The 20,260-nt window shown below is 45.6% G+C and overlaps 1 protein-coding gene across 2 annotated transcripts; it reads left to right on the top strand.

Moving 5' to 3' along the window:
* The first annotated feature begins 371 nt into the window (after nt 1–371).
* LOC145222306 (uncharacterized) lies at nt 372–19,980 on the top strand. 2 transcript variants are annotated; one of them, XM_080088406.1, is made up of 8 exons: nt 372–600; nt 1,458–1,499; nt 2,338–2,489; nt 9,730–9,826; nt 12,982–13,079; nt 13,156–13,224; nt 16,032–16,264; nt 18,185–19,980. In XM_080088406.1, exons 1-8 carry the CDS (start codon nt 561–563, stop codon nt 19,089–19,091), a joined length of 1,638 nt encoding a protein of 545 aa, XP_079944532.1. In that variant the 5' UTR covers nt 372–560; the 3' UTR covers nt 19,092–19,980. The 2 variants fall into 2 exon arrangements, with proteins under 2 accessions (XP_079944532.1, XP_079944538.1); XM_080088412.1 differs by lacking the exon at nt 1,458–1,499.
* The last annotated feature ends 280 nt before the right edge of the window (nt 19,981–20,260 follow it).

The following is a 20,260-nucleotide window of genomic DNA, read 5'->3' as shown; positions in this document are numbered from 1 at the left end:
CGTCTGGAAAGGGATTTGCTTGGAACAATCGTTACGGATGTTTTTACTGCGACGAAGATATCTGGAAGCGCAAACGTTTCCGAGCTTCCGTCTTTTCGCTGCGTGACGTCAGTGTGCGACGACCAGTGACCCGGTTTCAGTGGTTAGTGAACATTGTCGCCGCTTTCCAGCTGAGGGACGCGGCGGCTTATCCCTGCTAGTGAGTTATACTGGCATAGAAAACTATATTTCGCCGCCTATTTTTCTGTGATTTGAAGCTTCAGTTTAATTTAGGATGCAGATCAGAATAGTTTTCCTGGGATTCTGTACAAATTATAACCTACGTTTGTTTAGCTATCTTGGTGTAGTCGTTTATTTGAAGACAGCAACTTAATGCAAATGTTTTTGACAGCGTTAAAACTTATTTTGCTCTGTGTCCACGATTGTTATTTATTAAACTGAAACCTTAAATGAACTGCAGCGAACTGCAGCTCAGGGCTCACCGCCAGGATTCTTGAAACTGAATGGCGCGTGCGCGCACATGGATTTACGGTTAGACAAATTTTGGATATACCGCAACTATGGGAGTTCGACACAGCAAGCCACGAACGGGACGAAGACGTAAGTTGAACTTTTTCGCACTTAAAAGTACTTGCCAGTTGTGAATTATGTGATAAACTTGACAAAATTTGTTTATTGAAAGACGGTAAAAAATCCATGTTTTATCCGTTTCTCCACCGTTAAGGCTTATTCGACTGAGCCCAAATCTCTAAGACCAGTTTCCACTGTCCAGCCTCTGCGGGGATTATCCTAATATATCGATTTTATTGCCACCCACTCCGTTGCTGCGAATCCGTCCTCGATGTTATCGAACCGTCAGTTGCGATGCTGTGAGTTCTCCACGGCACATTGTGTATTGCGCTCATGAGACATAATTTCCAATAAACGACATGTGTTGAAATTTTCCTCCCTTGAGGGGAAAAGAGTCGGTAATGCGAAAGATGCGACGGCATCAGCTACACGTTATTGCGTCTTTTCAAATTGCCCCAAGGGTTTGTGACTGCAGAGTGCTGTCTCATTTTGCGGGGGGCAGAGCACGCTGAAACGCAAGTGCCGCGATAAAAAACACTACAAAAACAAACACGCCCGAGATCGACCGTCGACTGTCGTTTGATGTCGTCTTCGATTTCGAGTGCATCGAAGCCACCGACCATTTGCCAAAAGCAAGAGGCCACATGGTTGCACGCAGCAACAGTTTCCAAGTGGTAAAAGAAACCGCCCTCAATTTTCGCACCTTTTTACGTCTCGTGAACGAAGGCATTGCGATAAATTAATACATAAATGTTTGGTAAGCCGACATGAAAAAAAATTGCCAAAATAGATCGAAATCTTTCCCATACCAAAATATCCTCATCGTGAATTAAGCGTGTGTTGAAAAAGCGTATTGTCAAGAAATAAAGTTTCGTTGTGTTTTTCAGGACTGAAAGGTCGACCGACGTCGGAAAGACAAAGCCCAGAAGGTATGTTTGTCACCTAAACTTTGTAGAAGAATGAAATCGCGTGGGGTTTTTGCACGCAAAACACAGTTTCAACCAGTTATCCGTTGTATTGTTGACTTCAAAGCTTGTGTTTGGGGATACATCATGCCCAAACTGGAGGCCACCGATAACCGAACACCCAGTAGGCAAACCGCGCTAACGAACCCAAAATATTTACCCCTTTGTATGGGAAAACTCGCCGCTTTCCTGAAAGATCGTATCTCGGCTGCGGATTAAATGGGAGCCGTGGATTCGTTTTGGTGAAGCTTTACAAGGCGCACGCACGCCGGTGTGTAGTCTTATCTTGTTCCTGGTCACCGTGTACGCGAGTTCGTTCGTAGTTGATCTGATCAACGAATCCTGTACAGACCGAGGGATAAATGGAGGCGAGACTTTGAAGTCCTGCCGCCCTTTGTCCGCTTCTGTGCGCTCCGCTCACATTAGGCCTTTTGTGTGGGCTTCGGCAGAACGGAACGGGCCTTGTTGTTCCAGATTTGGTAACTGCACCGGTTTAGAGTTACGGCTTTGCTGTGCGCGGCGGATGCGGCTTAAGCGCCCGGGCAAAGGGCGTCCTAAAATCTAACACTTGTTTCAACGTTTCCCGGTTTCCTAATTAGATACAACGTATTTTCCTACAATGGTCGCTTGGCTGCTTAGTCCTGGTGTTTCGTGAACCACCCCCAAAAAAACTATTAAGGACGATTTAGGAAAGCCACAAAAATCTAAACAAAGTGTTTATTGTTACGACGTATAATTCAGTAAATGTGTCCACAACAAACCGTTGGTTTGGTATTTACTGATCAAAAATTGACTTTTGAAGGTGACGCTTGTCCCACCGCTGCGCCCCCGACGTCATTGGACAAAGACCGTAGCCCACGATTGTGCAATCAGGCGTGTCCGTGCAACAAGGTCCGCCAGGAAGGAACGGAAGAGGCGGAATGGGCTCATCGAGAAGATTATGGCAATACAAAGGTAGATACTAAGCTTTCTATAACCTCCCTGTTTATTACCAAGAAGCAAATGCGCGCGTGACGCTCATTCAAGCGTGACTAATTGTTGCCCGCTCGGCCCATGACGTCATTATCAAGTGTTGCTTAACTTCGGAACGGCAAATTTTGGCGGTTAGCCCAAGCGCCTTTAGTATAGATCGACCAGAAGCGTTTGTCATTTGAAGTGTATGTGCATCTTTCGTCCGCCAATCCACTTATATGCTCGTCTCGTTTTCTTACCTTTTCGGTGGCCTGTCTGCTGCGATGCACTTCGACTGACAGATAATCATCTCGCCAACGAAATTGGTTGTCGCTGCACGCAAGTGAAGCGTTGCCCACTTTAGCCCGGTTTCGCGGCTTATTTCTGTGTTTGTTCTGCGCCGCTGAGGCCTGAGCTGCTCATACTGCTGCGGCTGCTGAGCTTTGGCCTAAAATCTGCAACGCTGCTGCTATGCGGAATTTTTCTATGTGGGTCGTAAACCTTCAATACATTTAAACTCCCATAAAGCTTCCTAAATCTATTCGAAAGAAGTTTCTTGAGAACAAGGAAAATTGTCGAAACGGTCTTGGAGCTTTCCCTGTAATTGGCTGGCAAACTATAAAGCAAGGTTTCAAGTAAGTTTTTAACAGATTTAGGAAAACCCGATAACAAAGTAATCGTCAAGATATCTTGTGGCTGAATTGCGCTTTTCGTGTCAGTATTGACATTTGTTCGGTCAAAGTCAAATTTACAAGACGCGGTGTCATAACCTGTCTTAATTAATCGGCGCCCGTTGTTGTAGTTCCCGAGTGTCGCTCGTCATTTCACGGCGACTCAAGGCCAATTAAGCACTTTAAACAAATCACCAATGTTTGTTGTCTGCTCAAGAGCACGTCATACATAGTCAATTAACCGGCATTAATTTCCCTTCTGGCATAGAAATTCACGTACCCAATTAACTCCACCCGCTACTCCCCTGACCGCAGGCAGTCAGGCCGCCGCGATCGGTTTTGTTACGTCACGTCGTGATTGTTATGTCAACAGTGCTCTTGCTTTGAACATGGACTACCTCTGTTGTCGTTGCGCAAATGCTGCCCGCTTTGATCCGTAAGTCCGCTGTTTCTCCTATAACGTTTGGTCCAACTCTTGTGTACATACAGAGGGCTTTTAATTGGCCAACGTCTATAGTTCCACGCGACCAATTAAGGAAATAAGCTACAGGATTCGGAACACACGCGATTTCAAACAGGAAATTCAAATTGGATTAAGAACACGCGTTGAAAATGTGAGTCGTAACAGTCCAAGAAAACAGAAAGCAACCAGTGTTAAAACAGAACCACTACATTTCACTGGTTAACAGGATTAGAGTTAATTATGCCTGCATATTGTTTTCGAGTTTGGATATTTTGTTCGCTTTATCCAGGTCTTTTGTTGATTGCTAATGCCAATTTTACTCAAACAATATAAGAACCGTGGCCAAAGACAAAACTTTGGTGTTTGAATGTATATTGCGAATACGGGTACCTTCGTGTCACAAGTGCCTACCTTTTTTAGCTCGCATTAACATAACATACCAGTCGTGCCAAGTTTATCGTACGGAATGCGTTACTATGCGCGGCAAGCGCCAGCAGTTCGGGGTCAAATCGAAAGAGAGGTTTTTTTATCTCTCAGGGCCTGACTGACACGTATAATAGTTGCGCCCCAATGAGGAATGCTCTCTTATCTGGCGGCTTTCGACTGTTGCTTTGGTGGTTATGAAGGGCGATTAGACTTTCTTATGGTGCCTGCCCCGTTGAAACCATCTCCCGCTTGAACCAACCAGTTGACATGGTAGTCACCTACTGTTGTGTGTAAAGGTCAGCGTGTAGCCCTGTGTTTATTAGCCTCCGAATCGGCCTTATAAATTTTTATGCGCTGTTTGTGTAGATTTTAATGTTCCGACCCCGCTTCGGTAACGCGGATGTCTTAAATCAAGAAAAACATCGTAAAACATCCCTTGTTAAAAATTCATATCCGTGAAGTTTTCCTTTGCTTGCTCATAATTTTGTTACAAAAGTGTTCTGGAGAAAACGCTTTCCCGCCTGGTATACTCAATGTTGGAAATAAACGTTTATTAGAATAAGATACTTATCAATCGTCGTGGGTGAACAGAGTCCACTATAGCGGTGTTTGCAAAACCACTAGGACATATGTTAAGCTCGACGGGTTCATCCGAAGTGGTGGGTTCCCGTTGTTAGCGCCTACCGCTGCTCGGTTAAGTAGCAAAGATCATAGGCCTTGAGTAAACACGAGTACTCGCTTGGGTAGCGAAATGGAAAGGCCTGGAACAGATAAAGACGGCAAACAAGGCAGCGGCGCGTCTATTTGCGCGCATTTTCCCCGCGCTGTTGGACAATTATTTAGCCCTGGCGCGGCCTTATAACTGCTATTTTTCGCAAAGAAAAGTCTCGCCGCTTTTATGCCCGCTCCGGCTTACCGTTGCACGCAATCTATCAGTCCCCCTGGCTGGCTTTTAAATGGAAGCGGGCCAAAGCTGTTTTTTGCTTTCCCCTTGCCCAGACAGCCCCCGCTTACCTGTTTATTATGTGGCGTTTGAAATTCCATTCCGTCTGGCTTGCTATTGCGAGCGGTGAACCCTTTTAAGTGCCCTGGCGGTTTACGCGCTCAGAGCCCTGGCTGTCCCTGTTATTATGGCGTCACAGAAGGTTCCGTAGTCCGCCCGGTGGGACACTCGACTTATTTTTGCATCGCCCAAGCACCCTCAATCGTAAAAATAGTCGTCGCCTTATGGAATTGCCCGCGCTGTGCAAATAAACTGCGACCCTCTTATCTTTCGCACATTAAACTGCATGTCATCGTGCCCTGTGAGAATCTGATTTTGTAAGCTATGACGTTGTTTTTAGGATCAAATGCTTTGGGAGGGCTCGTTTTTAATATTAACGGTTTGATGATTTATCTTACAAGGGGTTAGATATGTTGGCTCTGGGTTGGTCGGGTACAAATAAAACCCTTGGGCATTGTTCACCCGATTGCGACATCGCCCTTTGATGTTTGAACGCCACCCGGCTGCAAAACGACAGAAGGTGTCTAATTTCGCGGCCGAAAGACATTTGTCCTGGGCGGACGCGCACAAAAAAATCTGCGGGGAAATTGGCGCGTCAAAGGGTTTTGTTCCCTCGTGAAGGGAATACGCATAGAAATCGCCAAAGTGTTTTGTATCACAACATTGCGCCGGCATCAGACGTACTGTCCGACAATGTTTAAAACGGTTTAATTGTTGGTTTCATGTCGCCGCTCGGCACGTTTTAAAGATGGTAAAATCAAAGCGGCTAATGGACCGCCACCTGTTTTGGCATCAACGACATATGGATTATTGGGAGCGCTTCTGCCCACTACTGGCACGCGCACATCAGACTTTGGAGTTTCGGACGAATAAACATTGACTGAGCGGTAACTGGCCGTGATAAATCGCGTGCGTCGGTTTTGCCGTCAAAGCTGTTGGCTCCCTCTTCAGGTGGGTGCAAGCCAGAGCCGCGTGCATTCATCACGTTCCGGTCTCATCCGTCTTTCATTTCCAGTCACGCTTTTGCGGTAACTCGCCAGCCCGTTTGCTTGCGGGCGGGAAGACAACAAGGCAGCCCCCGCACTGGGAGCGTAATCAGTCAACTTCAAAGCGACACTGCGGCCGTTGAAACGCGAAAACAGGCCACTCGATGCCTTTAGGTCTCCAGACCCGTACTGCAAACGCTGCGGTGGCTATGCTGAGGGCTAATGACCGTAAACGCTGAACAACCGTTGAAATTTCGCTCATCAGCGCACGGCGTGTTCTTCCGTCGTGAAAAACTAGCACAATTGGCGAGCGATGGTGTCGTTACGGCCTGTTGCACGCGACCTGTTGCTGGGAAGTAAACTGAAGGTCCCCATGGAGACAGCACTGTGAATGATTTGCCCCCAAATGCTTGAAGATCAAGGCCCTCTGCACGCGGTTATGACAAGAAACAGCCGTGTAATGGATCCGCACTCCAACCGTTGGGTATTAAGTTACGCGTTGATCAGCGTGAATCACACGCGCTTTGATGGCGGCGCTGTGTGTCTTGTTCATTGTGCGTTGTGTGTTTTTGAAGTGTTGCGGATTGGAACCGAAGGCCTTCGTACGTTTCGCCTTGGCTGTGCGTCTTGGTTTTGCGGGACAGGCAAATTGCACGCCTGGTGACAGAATAACACGACCACTTCGAAGCGACCTACCTGTGTGCCTTGCGAAGGTATGCGTGACATCATGAAGCAATTGCACTACATGGAACAATTCCGGAATCTGTACTTGCAAGTTTTTGCTTTTCTACCAGCACTTTAAACGGTGACCAGTTCGCGAGCATTCGACCGTAAAGCGGTCCTTAAGAGATTTTCAGTTAATGCACGAAGATGAAGGCGCTTTGTGTGGGCCGAGCACGACCGACCGTGCTCGCAAGGCGAACGGCAACTTCGCTTCACTTTCTAGACAACAGATTTGGACCAGCGGTTAAGAGCAGGCCACCCGCACATCTTGGCCAATCGTCTGTCGTCTCGTTTTACTCTTGCAGTCGCCGGCCTGTAAACTCAAGTTGATGTGCCAGTTTGTGCGACAGTTTTAAAGTTGACGTGCAGCTGTGTTTAGGAAAACGGGCCGTGGTGGACGAAGCCGCTTTAAGCCCGTCCTGCGAAACTGACAGGACTTAACCGATGTCGCTGGCCGAACTTCAGCATTATGAAAACATGACAGCTCACATTTTTCATTAGAAATGCGCGCTTTGGCAAATGAATTGTTGACTCGTACGCATCGTTGCACCAGCGTTGGTGTGCATAAACCAACTGTGCACACACGCGAACAACCGGAAGCAAACACAGGTTTTACACATGGACAAGCATACGCAGCTGACAGTCTGAAATCACTTGAAGGTTTTTCGCGTAATCAGCAAACGAAAATCTAAACCTTTGACCACATTGTATTATCTCGAAAAGACGCGGTTGGCTACAATAGGCTGCGCGGATTGAAACACTTGGTAACATCAAGTTGCACCAGCCTTGACATTTTCTAAATATACATGCGACGTCAGTCCGCCGGGCGCGCCATATCTCTTTAGTGTGGCGTCCCTGGGATTAACATGCCATTTCTGTACCCCAGGTCAAGGCGATGCGTTCACTGCAAGGGCGAATTGTGCGCCTTTTAACTGTCACGCAGATAGGAGATATCTTGCCTTTTAGTGTACTGTTAGTCATCGAATGCATTAAAGTGTGAAGTTTCTGCATTTTTAGATAAGATCCTTACTCACTTAACTGATGAGCATGCAATGTACAATCGTTTGGCAATAAAGATGTTTATTGGAAATTAATGTCAAATGCAAACGTACACGAATTCCATGTTTTAACCCTTTTGGGTTTTGCAATCGATCCGCCCTATGAAAGCAGCCAAATTATAATTCGTCATAGAAATGGTAAGCTGCACTTACATACCCCCATACCCCCACGTTGCTGCGTCATAAATGGGCGTGTATCTGCCTCGTTCCCATTTGTCGAATGCAGAAATGATAAATGGCATGACTGACAGACACGCGTTCGTTTTCGTGAGCAAAGCGGCCGGTCCACATGGGGCGTTTGTTTTTCTAATCCGCGTCGAATGGATGAACGCAAAGGCGCTTTGTACCAGAGGGATGCGCCATTGACCTTGCCAACCTTGTTGGTCCAATCTATCCACGTTGCCGTCCGATCTGTTGACCTCCTATGTAGCAGTGTTTATCGCGTGATATATTGTCCTGGCAACTGTTAATGTCATTGAGCATGTCCGTGGGATTCATCGGTTTGAAAAGTTAGCGGCCACGGTTTGAAATGTTACCGACCACAGTAACAAAGGTTATACTTGTATGTGTACTGGATCTATTGTACTAAAATAAATTCGACCTGTATGAATCTGCTTGTGACTTTTACATTTTTAAGTAGGCTATGTTCGTACAATTGCTTCACATTTTGTATAACTATAAATGATTGGAAATCCTGGAGCAATTTTTAGCTGGAGTAAAATAACCGCTGTTTTGTTGCGGCGTGTACTTAACCGCAATTCAGCGCGCTGCCCCTATTTGCTCAATTCTTTTTCACATCTCCATAAAGCGTCTTTTAACTACTAAAGCTTCGTCAAACAAGCTTTGCCGCGGCCCTGAGATCAAAGTCGTTAGGCTTGTTGTGCGTTGACAAGGTCCGCACTTAATTTGGACGCACCCTGTTATTATCAACTAACATGTTGTACTTGAAAAGATGTACACGCCTTCAAAGAGGTACACCGAGACTTATGGTGCGATGTAACGGGAATACCATACTCTTGTGTGATTTATGACACTTGTTTTCTTCACTGTAGTTGATGGGCAATCATGCCAACAAAACCAGGCACATCACAGGATCGTGTTAACTTTCACCTTGCTGGGCTTTGTGACAATACTCGTTGAAAGTCGTGTAACGTATTTACTTGACGCTCACTTGGCAACGCCAGAGTGTTGTGAAACACGCCCCAAGTAATGCCAACGCCCCATAACTCTTTAGTAGTGCGTTGAGATATAATCGTGGTTATGAAGCGAGAAAAAAACTCAAATTTGACCTTGAGTTAGTGAAAAGATCCAAAAACGCATGTTTCTTAGTAAAGTCTCGCAGCAATTTTTAAACTGAAAAAATGTTTTGATCAAATAAGTTATTTGCTGTATTGTCACGAGTTACTGGAATGGCACTTTCTTTTGATCGATTTTAAACGGATCCAGCTTTTCTATTACAATATTTGAAATCCAAAGGATGACCACGAATAAACTGTCTGTTATAACAAACTGCAGCTCTCCGTATGCCTTCAAAGTTAAACCACCGCCAGCACTGAGTTGTTTTGTTAATCGTATTACGTCACAATGGGTCGGTTGTAATCATAGAGCTGCTGTAGACTCAAAGCAGCCGCCAAAGTCAGTCTCAAGTATTTCGAGGTTTCTGCACAGTCGCGGCCGTGTTTAATCTCTTTGCAAGAAAGTGCATTCCAAAATTGACATGTTCACCATATCTAAGCAATCACACAAGGCGGTGGCAAAGTATATGGAGTTACTTTTATAGACACTCGCGTTGTAAAAGCTGATCCATGTAGCCCTAAACACAAAACATTGGTCTCGTAGTCAGTAACTTTTAATACTCTCGTGGCCTTTTGAAGTTGCATGAACCGACATTCATATTTTAATTTTTGTTGCAGATTCCGTCAGCATTTTCGCCTAACGCTGATGGTGGTAATGAGGCCAAGATAAAGACACCATCCTTTCGATGCTTGGAGAATGCTGTCGATCTTCGAGGTAAGAATGCGCGATGTTTTGTGACGCTACAATTCCTGTGGTTGGGCTTGTATGTGTTGATCTATGCGAAAATAGTGTTATTTTCTGCCAGGGAGGTTTGCGCCCGAAATAGCGTAAAGAGGATTGAAACGTAGGCTACATCTCGCGTAGTTTTTGTTTGTTGTTCATGCTCCACGCTCCACATCCTGGCGTAGATACCAAATCAAAGCGCGGCTTTTAAAAATAACTCGACGCGCGGCAACGTAGTGCGTGACGTCACAATGAAGTGTCAGCGTACAACAGGAAGTTGAATCTTGAAATCCCCATTACGCGCGTGGGGTCTACGTTTTATGGGTGAGGGGAATGGGGCAGCGTGAAAATGGGGTCTCTTGGAGTGGAGTGTGTGACGTGACAAGCGTCTTTGTCACGTAGCGTGCTGGAGGGGTGTGGTGTTAGCGCATTGGATGCCACGCAGGCATGCCACGGCGATTGTGACGTCATAGGTCGGAGCTTTTATCGCAACTGGGGCCGACTTTTATATTCATGCGGCAGGAGTTATGAGAGAAAAGTTTAATGGATCATCATAAATCGACTATTTTTCGTTGTGTTTGCCCAGGTGTTTGGGTTTGTGTACACAGAAACGGATTTGGGAATTCTGCATAATAAACACACGTGATTTTAATTAAGCCCATAAACTAGAAACTTTTAAAAAAGCCACCGGTGGTTCACAACAACAAGCTTGCAACGTATCTGACCGAAAATGTCCCCGCCCGTATCAATTCCGGTCCACTGGTTGTGCTATGCTTGGCTCGCAAGGCGCGGCAATTAAAAGTCGCTTAATCCGATTAAATGGGACCCATAATTTTATTGATGCTCCTAATGTATGCTGAGGGTGTTTACTTCCAACGGTCCAGCAAAGGTCAGTCACTGGGCAAGGGACATGCAACCAGGAGTTTTTTTTTGTCACGAAAAGCTGCAATTATTGTTTTGTAGTTGGTATGCTAATTTTCTTTTGCTGCAGTTAAAAAGAGGTCCTGCAAAAAGTTAGGTGAGGAGGGGGAGGGGTAAAAGTGGGTGAAGGTGAGGGGTATCTCTGTAGCCGCGCCTCGATTATCCGCCAAATCGAAGTATTACCCTTTACACTACTGTTTACACATAGATGGGTCAGTATAGTAATTTGCACGCGATAACATTTTACCGGTGTGCTGCTAAAATCGGGTATTTTATCGGACACTGCTTTTCACCAAAACACAGCCACTATTGCAGTTTTTTTTTACTTTCGACTCGTTTTTTCACCAAACGCTATAGAGTAGCTCTAAGTGTCTTGCTAGTGGGATTACGGGTGTGATGGGCACAACGGTTGGATAACCATCGAACCGGTTGCGACTCGGAAGCCCACTTGGCGCAAGCATCAAAGGAAAACAATTATTTGTAAGTGGCCCGGCTTACAAGAGCTGCACAACTTAAGCTTTCCGGCTGGCATTCGCTCTCGCACATCAAGGTAAACGTCGCTGGCCGCACATAAAAGCAACCATGCGAAACTGTAATTAACCTAGCGTCATATACTTGTCTATGTGTGTGGTCTCCCTCGCTATTGTCACCCGGGTTAAGTCTGGGATTCTGGTCAACGTCGGCTGTTATTGAACTCAGGCGAATCTCCTTGAACGTATAACCACCAATGGGGTTGTGCTCTCCCGGCAATAAGTTTAATGTCGGCGAGGCCTACTTTAAAGTTCTGTGAGAAATTTATGGGATGGTTTGGGCAGAGTAATGGTCAAAAGTCCTGCAGTAAAACTGTTTGTATAAAACCTTGATACGATTAGTTTCCTAGAAAATGCAAGTTTATTTGCTTGGTTAGTTGTGCAACGCAGACAATACAAACTCCCCATTACCTTATGCGACTACCTTTGCAATCACTAAGCTATCACGTGACAAATTCAGCCCGTTGATGCTCATTAGATGTCAGTATAAAATTCGCTGAAAGCAAATATCTATAGGCCTGCGAACTGGGAGAACTTATAACGGGTGATTTGTGACCAGATAAACTGTGCAGGGCGACTTCGGTTTCCACCAATTTCAGGCGATTTTGCGAAACCCGAGCCTCCTGCCGTTGCATGATTGAACCCCCTCGACAAAAGCACGGGAGGGCACGGGAAACACTCATCCCGATTTTCTTATGGCACCTGGACACTCGCCACCACTCGACATATTTACGCTCGTTGAGCCACACCGCTGCGGCCACTTTCCCAGCCGAAGTCGGGGTTTGGGGATAGGGAGGTCTTTGAAACTGGCCAATGCCTCCGCTATTCGTCATCTAAATTGTTGTCATGGAGCCCGGTCAGACAGAACGCATCAAAGAGCGACGAATTTCGGCGGAAAATAAATTGCCCTCTCATTTTGACTGAATTGTTTCTATCAGAGGGAATCACCTGAATTGTGATTGGCCTGTTTAACCAATCGGCCACTTCACTGCATGTGTTTTAGATTTTGTGTAGAGGCAACGCAAACAAAAAATTCCCCAATGCATTTTCTTACCGGGGGTTTTACCCTGTGTAATAATAAAGCCACAAATCTGACTTGTTTTGGGTGGGTACACGTGAAATTGCCGCAAAGTTGTGTCTGTTGAGTGTGTAGTGGAGCCCGCTGTTATCTGCTCAATCAACAGCATTGCGCAGGGTGCGATATATCTCGATCGCTTAAAACGCGCTGCAGGAAAGCAGAGGCCAAGATCGCCGCGGGATTAGCGCCAGTTTACGACAACGCCTCCCTAATGTCACTGTGATGGATGGTGCGGATTTGGCGAGTTAGAAAGCACAGGCTTCACAGCAATACGACGCCAGCACATAGTGACGTCATAGGTCAATTTCGTCGCCCCTTTACTGCACCCCCTGTTGTTGTGAAGCATCTCGCGCGCCAGGGAGCTGTCGGTCGGAGGTTACTTGGTTCTGAAAGGCTGTTTACGAATGGGCTTAGCGCTTTCACTTCCGTCAGTTTGCGCCGCGGCATCGTCAGTCTGATAGCTCTGTGACAACACAACGCACACTGATTGTCAACGAGAGATCACTTCTCGGCGCACCCCTTGTGTCAGATTGAAGAAATGTGTTGTTTTCATATTGTTGAAATTTCGTTCTTGTGTTGCATTGACGCAAAGTTAAAACTCTTTATTTCATTTTTAGTGAACCTACCTCAAAAGGAACAAGTCCTTGAAGCTAAGAGTAAGTTCCTTGAAAGGAGTTCTTTCTCAATAGAACGCGACCCTACAGACACCGAGCAGGTACTGTAAACTTTTACATTACCACGGTTAGGTCTTCGGTCGTACAATGCTGACCTTGATCTTTGTTCATTTTTAGGGTGAAACGGAATGGACATTCTCGCTTGAGAACCGCCTCAACCACGAAACAGGGAAATCACGTGATGAGGTGAGGCGTTTCTTTTGACGACTGTATTTGCAGTGCAACTTTTTGTGTTCGTGCATTTGTTTAGTCTAAACCGCTTGGCGTTACCGACCCTCGCACTATTAGTCGCACGGGTGGTCTGAGGTCCTAGTCAGTGTGCGAAAATATAGTGGCTGTTTTTTTGCCCGGGCCCACGCATTGCCTTCCGCGCGGATGTTGACCTTTCGCGAATTAAAGGCTTTAGCTGTGAACACGTTGATGCGATAGGGGCGATCCCTAGTGACCCTGTGGCGCCGCGGGCGCCGGGAATTCGGCGCCGGATGCGATTTGCCCAAGACAACATTGGCGATAAAAACATGAAAACAGTTTGTTCCATCACAGAACTAATAGTGAAGTGTCAAAGCCAAATAAGGCTCGAGCAGTGCGCATTGAACGTCTGCCATGCAACGCCACCTCATCGTGCTTATTACCAATGCGCGGATATCCAGCTCGGCTTTAATCTCTGTCGCGGTTGTCTATATTGCCTTCGTATTGACTGATCTCGTGCCCTGTAGACTCATATATACGCGCTCGACTTGTGAACAGCAGCAAAGTGGAAGTCATTTGGGGTCGGGTGCGGTGGAAAGGGGCAACATGTGACGGGTATTGGCGGGATTTTATTGCGCTCCTCGCTCTATATGCGCCCGTTGAGGCGCTTTATCACAACAGATCAAAGCCGGCGGCGGATATTATTACTTATAGTCGCGGCGGGATGACAGCGAATGACAAAAGAAGGGTGGAAATAATTTGACGACGCTGATTAAACTCTGGATGCGCTTGGTTGATTACCAATGCTGCGTTGATCCCCGCGGCTTCTTGTCTCCTCGATGGAAGGTTTGGAATTCAGTAAAGCCGTTTATTGGCCACCTGGCACGCTTTTGTGGGGCGCCCAATACATACTGCGCCCCAGAACATTAATCCTGGAATTCGGCGTGTCTTCTATGGTACAGTGACGAGCGAAAAAGCCCTTCCGACGGCAAGATTAACTTCAGTTCTAGTGTGAAAGACGCTGTCAGTCATTGGTCGACTGAAAAGAGTCAAATCCCATATTTTAGCATTTCGTCCCCTTCGTTTGTGTCTCGACTTGGACCTTTGGGAACGTTTGGCACTAGGCCATAGTAAAAAAAATCAAAGGATTTCGCAGTATAGGTCGGATTTATTTCGAGAGTTTTTAGTTTCAAATAACAACAAACAAATGTCGTTTCGATCCTGATTTGTCATCACTGGAGCTTGTCGGCCCCCTTGAGGAGGTAGCGCTTGTCGCTTACGTGGGATTTTGCTTTGTGCGCAAGCAAATCGCTCGGTAATGAAAGATAATCGTTGAAAATTGAGCTGCGGCATCGTATGACGTGGCCAGGCCGCCTTTCATCACCCGCGCTGGCGAGCTTAGTTTGGGTGATCATAATTGTCGGTGATGATACATCTGTGCCGCGCGCTATTATGCCTGGACCGGCGCGGAATTGACTGCACAGCTTTTATGTCGTCTTCTGGCTTCCCTCCGGTCGTTTTGCTTATTTCGCGAGTGCAAATAGGCGAAGGACGCCACAACATAAACTCAAACCCCCTTTGCGCGCTCCTTAACGCTTATAAATATCTACCAGGCGTTTGTGATGTGGTTTACAGGCCGGCAGCGAAAACATGCTAAGTGACTTGTTGATCAGTGTGCGCGTTCTCGCTTTTCTAACAAACGGGGAGTGTTTTCTCTGTGTTCGAACGCCTTATAGGTGTTTCTCATGTTGTTCTCTGATGCTCATCTGCATTTGCTCTCGCGCTGCGAAAAAAGCGAAAACAATTCTCTTGCACAAACACTTGAACCAGGAGTTAGTTGTGCCTTTAAATTAAACTTTGGCTCATTGTTTAGCGAAAAAAGACCTTTACTGTATTATGGGCTCAAATACAATAAAAACAAAAACCTGTTTTGATCTGGAACTTGTTTCATATTGCTGGAAATGGTTGTTCGCCGCTGTGTAGCAACTCGCAAAGTGCCTTCCATTGACGAGGCAATACATTTTTGTGGCTAAAAGTATCAGTTCTCGAACATCGCTGTTGCCACAACGCGCTTGTTTACAGCAACTCGCGGCAAATCGGATTTTGAAAATATCCAACCCGTGACGTCACCAAACTTGAGTGACGCGCCGTGATTGAAGTAAGCGGCTGACTTGTATCCTAGCAATAAAAAAGCTGTTGGTGTCCAAAAGCAGGTGATTACACATAGTTCCACTTTTAAACAGGCTATTTGCAACAACGATAGTAGCAAGCAAGAAAGTACCGCGCGCATTGGTATGATGTCAAGTGTCAGAGTTCTCCCAGAACCGTTTCATCTTGTCGATTTATCCGCCAAAGCGGCTTTACCATAATCCGGTGGTACGTAAATAAACAGAGTACGCGGCGAAAGACGCAGGCGACGGCTGGTAAGAATTGAGTGAATGATTTTAAGTTCCCCTCAGTAGCGGCGCCATTTTGCGCAAATGCGTTGTGATAAATTCTTTTCCGACGATTTTTTGTCCAATGCTACTGTCATAAACCGCTAAATAAGGAAACCGGGTCCAAAGAACAAAACCAGTCGATATACAACTTTGGAATATATAGAACACAAAACAGAGATCGTCGATAAAAATGTTGCCTGTCACTTAGGGTCAGACACTGCTTTACTTTATTGATTCTCACTGTCACAAAATATACAGATTTACACTTTCGGGTATCAAACGATTGAGTAAAGTTAAAGAAGTTAATTTTTTAACGTTTGTATAAAATTCTTAACATTCACATTTTGAAAGCTTTTTTGTGCACAGGAGTTACTACGAGTCATGAGTTCAATCCGAGACGCACTGGACAGCAGCATCGGTCAGTGTTCGGACGGACAGAACCGCGTCCGAGTGCGGCTGTCCGTCACCCCCGAACCCAAAGCGCGCAATCGTTTACGTCACGACCAGTCTGACTTCACGCCGCTACTACGTCATCGGTCGTCCTCACCTAACGTCACGGAGAAGGGAAATATACGAAACCACCAGACACAGGACAAAAGGTAAGCAACGATCGCAACAACTTGTACAGTTTTTAGAAAGGGTAGAACACAAGTATTGAATTTGTGACTCTAACGGTATCGACTGATTGTCAAGTTGTATCAGTGCAGCACAAAGCAACGCCTCCCCATACCCGCCCAATGTGATTGGCATAGATTGCACGGTTTCCTTTCCAACGATCTCGCAGCGTCTCTTGCCCCCAAAGCGACTGCGTTTGGTCTGCACCGAGGCAAAGGGGCCGCCGGATTACCCACTGGATCAGTTGCGCCGAATTTCCTGCCTCGGGGGTCGGATGGCAACCTTTGTAAACGCTCAGAGAGAAGGAGATTCTATAATTGCTCCCCTCCCCTATTGCGTCAAACGGTTACGTAATCGTTCCACCGCTCGAACCACTATACACAACCCCAGCGTAGTTGAACTGGGTTTATTTTTGAGCGGAATGCAACTTGCATGTCCAACCATGCGTTACAAAAAACATCACTTACTTTCCCCCATGTGATGCTAATCAGTGCATAGGTCGTGCTCGACTTAACCATCGGTAAATTGCCCTCTCAAAAAGTGACCCGTTTGAAGTTTCATCGTTAAGTCATTTTCCACTCTACGGGGCAAACTTAACGCTTTACCAAAGGAGCCAAAATGATTCTCGAGTCCATGTTCGGACTTTATCTGCCATCTGATATGCGATGTCTTATTCACAGCGACCTGCACCGTTTAAACTCCATTTTAGTGACGTCGCACCTTCTGCGATCAGGGTAGAGATGTAAGCGATCAAAGTATTTCGCAATATCAATCGTGGTGATGCACAAGACATGTGACGTCACAAACAGCGATGACACGACAGATAGGTCACGTGACGACCAATGAGAAGTAAATCAAATAAACTCCGCCGAATTGTTCGTGGTTATACGATTTGGCGATAAATTATATCTCAGTTAAACCTCTTTTCGAATGAGTCACGAATTTCTCAATAGCTGTGTAAATGCTTTGAAGTTTATCAACTTCTTGGCATCCCAGGGGTATATCAGTAGTGATATAGCAAATGTAACTTAAAAATGCCGACAAGAATAGATGTATAAATAGTTTTTCGCTTTTAAATGTCAAAAAGAAAGTAAAAATATCGACCTCTCTTACCGTACGTCATTTTCATTTCGGCCATAAGCCGCAGCGCGTTTCGTTAATATCACTTGTCTGTTCATAGACCAGTTAAAAAAACTGTTTCAAATGCTTCCGGGTAAATTTTTTCCTTGATGACGTCAGTGCAAATCCCGTAATCGGCCCTAACTCAGTAATTTTCCCTTTACATGTTTAACCCCAAACATAGCAAGAAACCGGGTCCGGGCTGTATCACGCAAAATCGCAGGTTGTTGAGAGTAACGGGTTTAATGGAGTAATGTTGTTCGCTCGAACCCTATCAACTGCGTCGATCTGCGAAGGCCGCGCGAAGCGTCTTAAATCCGAATGTGAACAAGTTTGAAATACAAACCGAGTCACAAGTGATGCGTGTTTTATCGGGGTGACATCTCACCGTGTCCATTGCATCGCTGCCCCGACGTGCGACAATCCACGTATAGCGAAGCCCGTGGGCGACTTGTTTATTTTTCTTCATCTGACTGTTATGATAAGCGCACAGCAGCTAGTTGAAAGTCCAGCCGAGAGTGCATTTCCGTCGCCAGTAAAATAAACCCGATGTTAATCTTCTTACGCGGATCCCGACCCCGGCGCTTAATTCGACCCACATTAGACCAATTTTCGCATGAACTTGTTTTTTCGCTCTGCCATTCATGGGATCGTGTCTGTAGATAATATGTTGCTCAAACAGTTTTTAGACGCAGTATCTCTTTGAAATGCAAACTTTGATCAAATTTTAAATCCATGATTTTTATACCAGTGAGACCATCCAAACAATAATGATTTTTTTGCAGCTCCTGCAGTCCTGAAACGAATTCAGGCGTCGTCAACGAAATCAATGCCACCGATCGCCGGCATCACTACCGACAGATTCCCGGCGTTGACAGCGAAGAATCAAAACCAACACCGACCTCTTGCACCAAGTGCCACAAATCGGACAAGCGCTCAAACCATTCGTCACGGTCTCGGGAGCGCCACCGCGTGTGCACATCGAAACAACATTGTTGCCGTGACGACCGAAAACACGCGCATCGTTACCAATCACCTTTTGACCAAAGTTTTCGGGAAACCATGTACCTGCGACTGCGCGAACTTCAGCGCGACTCGGCCCGAGAGGAGCGACTCGCACGCGGGTGGGGATCCTCAGCTCCGAGTTCGTCGTCAGAGTCGAGTTCTGATTCCGAATATAGCGGCGATGACGGGTGTGACGACTCTGCCCAGGCAAGCAGCCAAGTATCGCGAATCTTCGAACCGCTGAGTAAGGAAGCGATGCAAGCGATCACACACAGCACTGAAAGGCGGATCGAGGTTGAGCGCAGCATGTCGCTGAAACAAAGGGATTCGCTTTCACTCACCCACCACGTTCACAAACACGAATCGATGACATCACGGGACACGACTGTGACATCACGGAGTAACTTATCAAAGCCGAAATCACGGGAAAGTCGATCTGTCGACATTAGTTCGCGGCGGAAATTTACCAAAACCCGAAAGAAGTCATCCGGGAATGTATCGACTTTAGGGAAACCCCACCATGGCTACCTGCGCGCAAACATTTTACCTCCAGGCGCCATGAGCGCTTTCCCGAATACGCCACAGTTGTCAACAGCGCTGTCGCAAGACACTTCTGGCTCGGTGCAACGTCACCAACACGAACACATCCATCATCATTATTATTATCACAGCAAATCCGAAAGCTAAAAAGATTTTTACTGTTGTTCCGTTTTTTTGCATTTTTCTGTTGGTTTTGACAACTTGTCTTCAATTTGTCAAAACACCTCTTTTTCTTGGCCTACTGCCCTAAAGTACGTGTAAAATTGAGATAATATGGCGCGTGCTTTTAAAGAAACGGGCAAACTGTGTCCTGTTTTTGATACTAAAAAGAACACAAACCGTTACTAAATATACACACAGGTTTATTGGTTGCTGCTACCTGAAACACAGAATGTGGAGTCTATAAGATATTACAAACCTTCTTGCTATCGTTTTGTCGTTTACACCGTTTTTGCTATTTCGGTTGTTTCACGTCGCCAGCAGATAAGGTGTGTCGCCCCTTTGCGTTCGTTTATTTATTGTCTTTCACATTTTAGTTTTGTTCGTCGAACATTTTCGTCGATGTTTTTGTGCTTAATTTTGATAATGTACGAAGTCGCAGCATAACTAAATATTTTCTTCGTCGAGTGTATGAGCCCCCTCCTCTCTCGAAAAATTTCCCTTATGCCCCCTTTCATTGATTGTACTATACCGTTCGCCATTTTTCATATTCTATAAGCCAAAAACTGGAGCAGATTCCATGGCACAATGACCTCAATATCTATTCTTGGTAAATGTTTTTCCAGCCATGGCTTAAAAACTTGAAAAATATTCGTTTTGAACTTAATTAAAAAAAGTAGTGCAAGTTTCGGATTATTTCAATATTGAGATGGCTACAACCCACACAAATGTGTTGCTGTCGTAGATGTGCCTATATTTACTTTCGATTACCTTTTGTTTATCGCGAACCGTCGTTGTTTTCTATTGCGTTCAGTGTTTTCTTTCGTCTTCGTTTTTGCCAGATTACTTCAAAATAAATGAAAACGTCACACGTCAATTGTGAGTGGCTCCTAAGAGGGAAGCAAGCCGGACAATTGTGAAGGAGCTGAGCTTTTAATGTGAGACATAGAAGGGTCGTTACTAAGGGCCAGAAAAATCCAGTCACGATGACTCTCAAAAAATATGAATTCCTTTAATAAAGTGTAGTGACGTTTATATGTGATCATTGGTTAATGATTTTTTAGTAACTTGACATTTCAAGCATTTTTATGCTAGTTCATGGCAACAAACATGAGTGGAAAAAATAACAAAATAAGTTTCAAAAAAACTGTTTAATG

The sequence above is a fragment of the Phallusia mammillata genome, chromosome 1, assembly GCF_965637545.1.
Source record: "Phallusia mammillata chromosome 1, kaPhaMamm4.hap1.1, whole genome shotgun sequence".
Taxonomy (NCBI): domain Eukaryota; kingdom Metazoa; phylum Chordata; class Ascidiacea; order Phlebobranchia; family Ascidiidae; genus Phallusia; species Phallusia mammillata.
The sequence above is the reverse complement of the archived record's forward strand: the minus strand, read 5'-3'. Positions and strand labels throughout refer to the sequence as shown.

Coding starts and splice junctions, on each gene's coding strand:
- LOC145222306 (XM_080088406.1), top strand. CDS start 561: ATGGGAGTTCGACACAGCAAGCCACGAACGGGACGAAGAC. Junction 601..1,457: donor GCCACGAACGGGACGAAGAC/GTAAGTTGAACT, acceptor TGTGTTTTTCAG/GACTGAAAGGTCGACCGACG. Junction 13,080..13,155: donor ACCCTACAGACACCGAGCAG/GTACTGTAAACT, acceptor GTTCATTTTTAG/GGTGAAACGGAATGGACATT.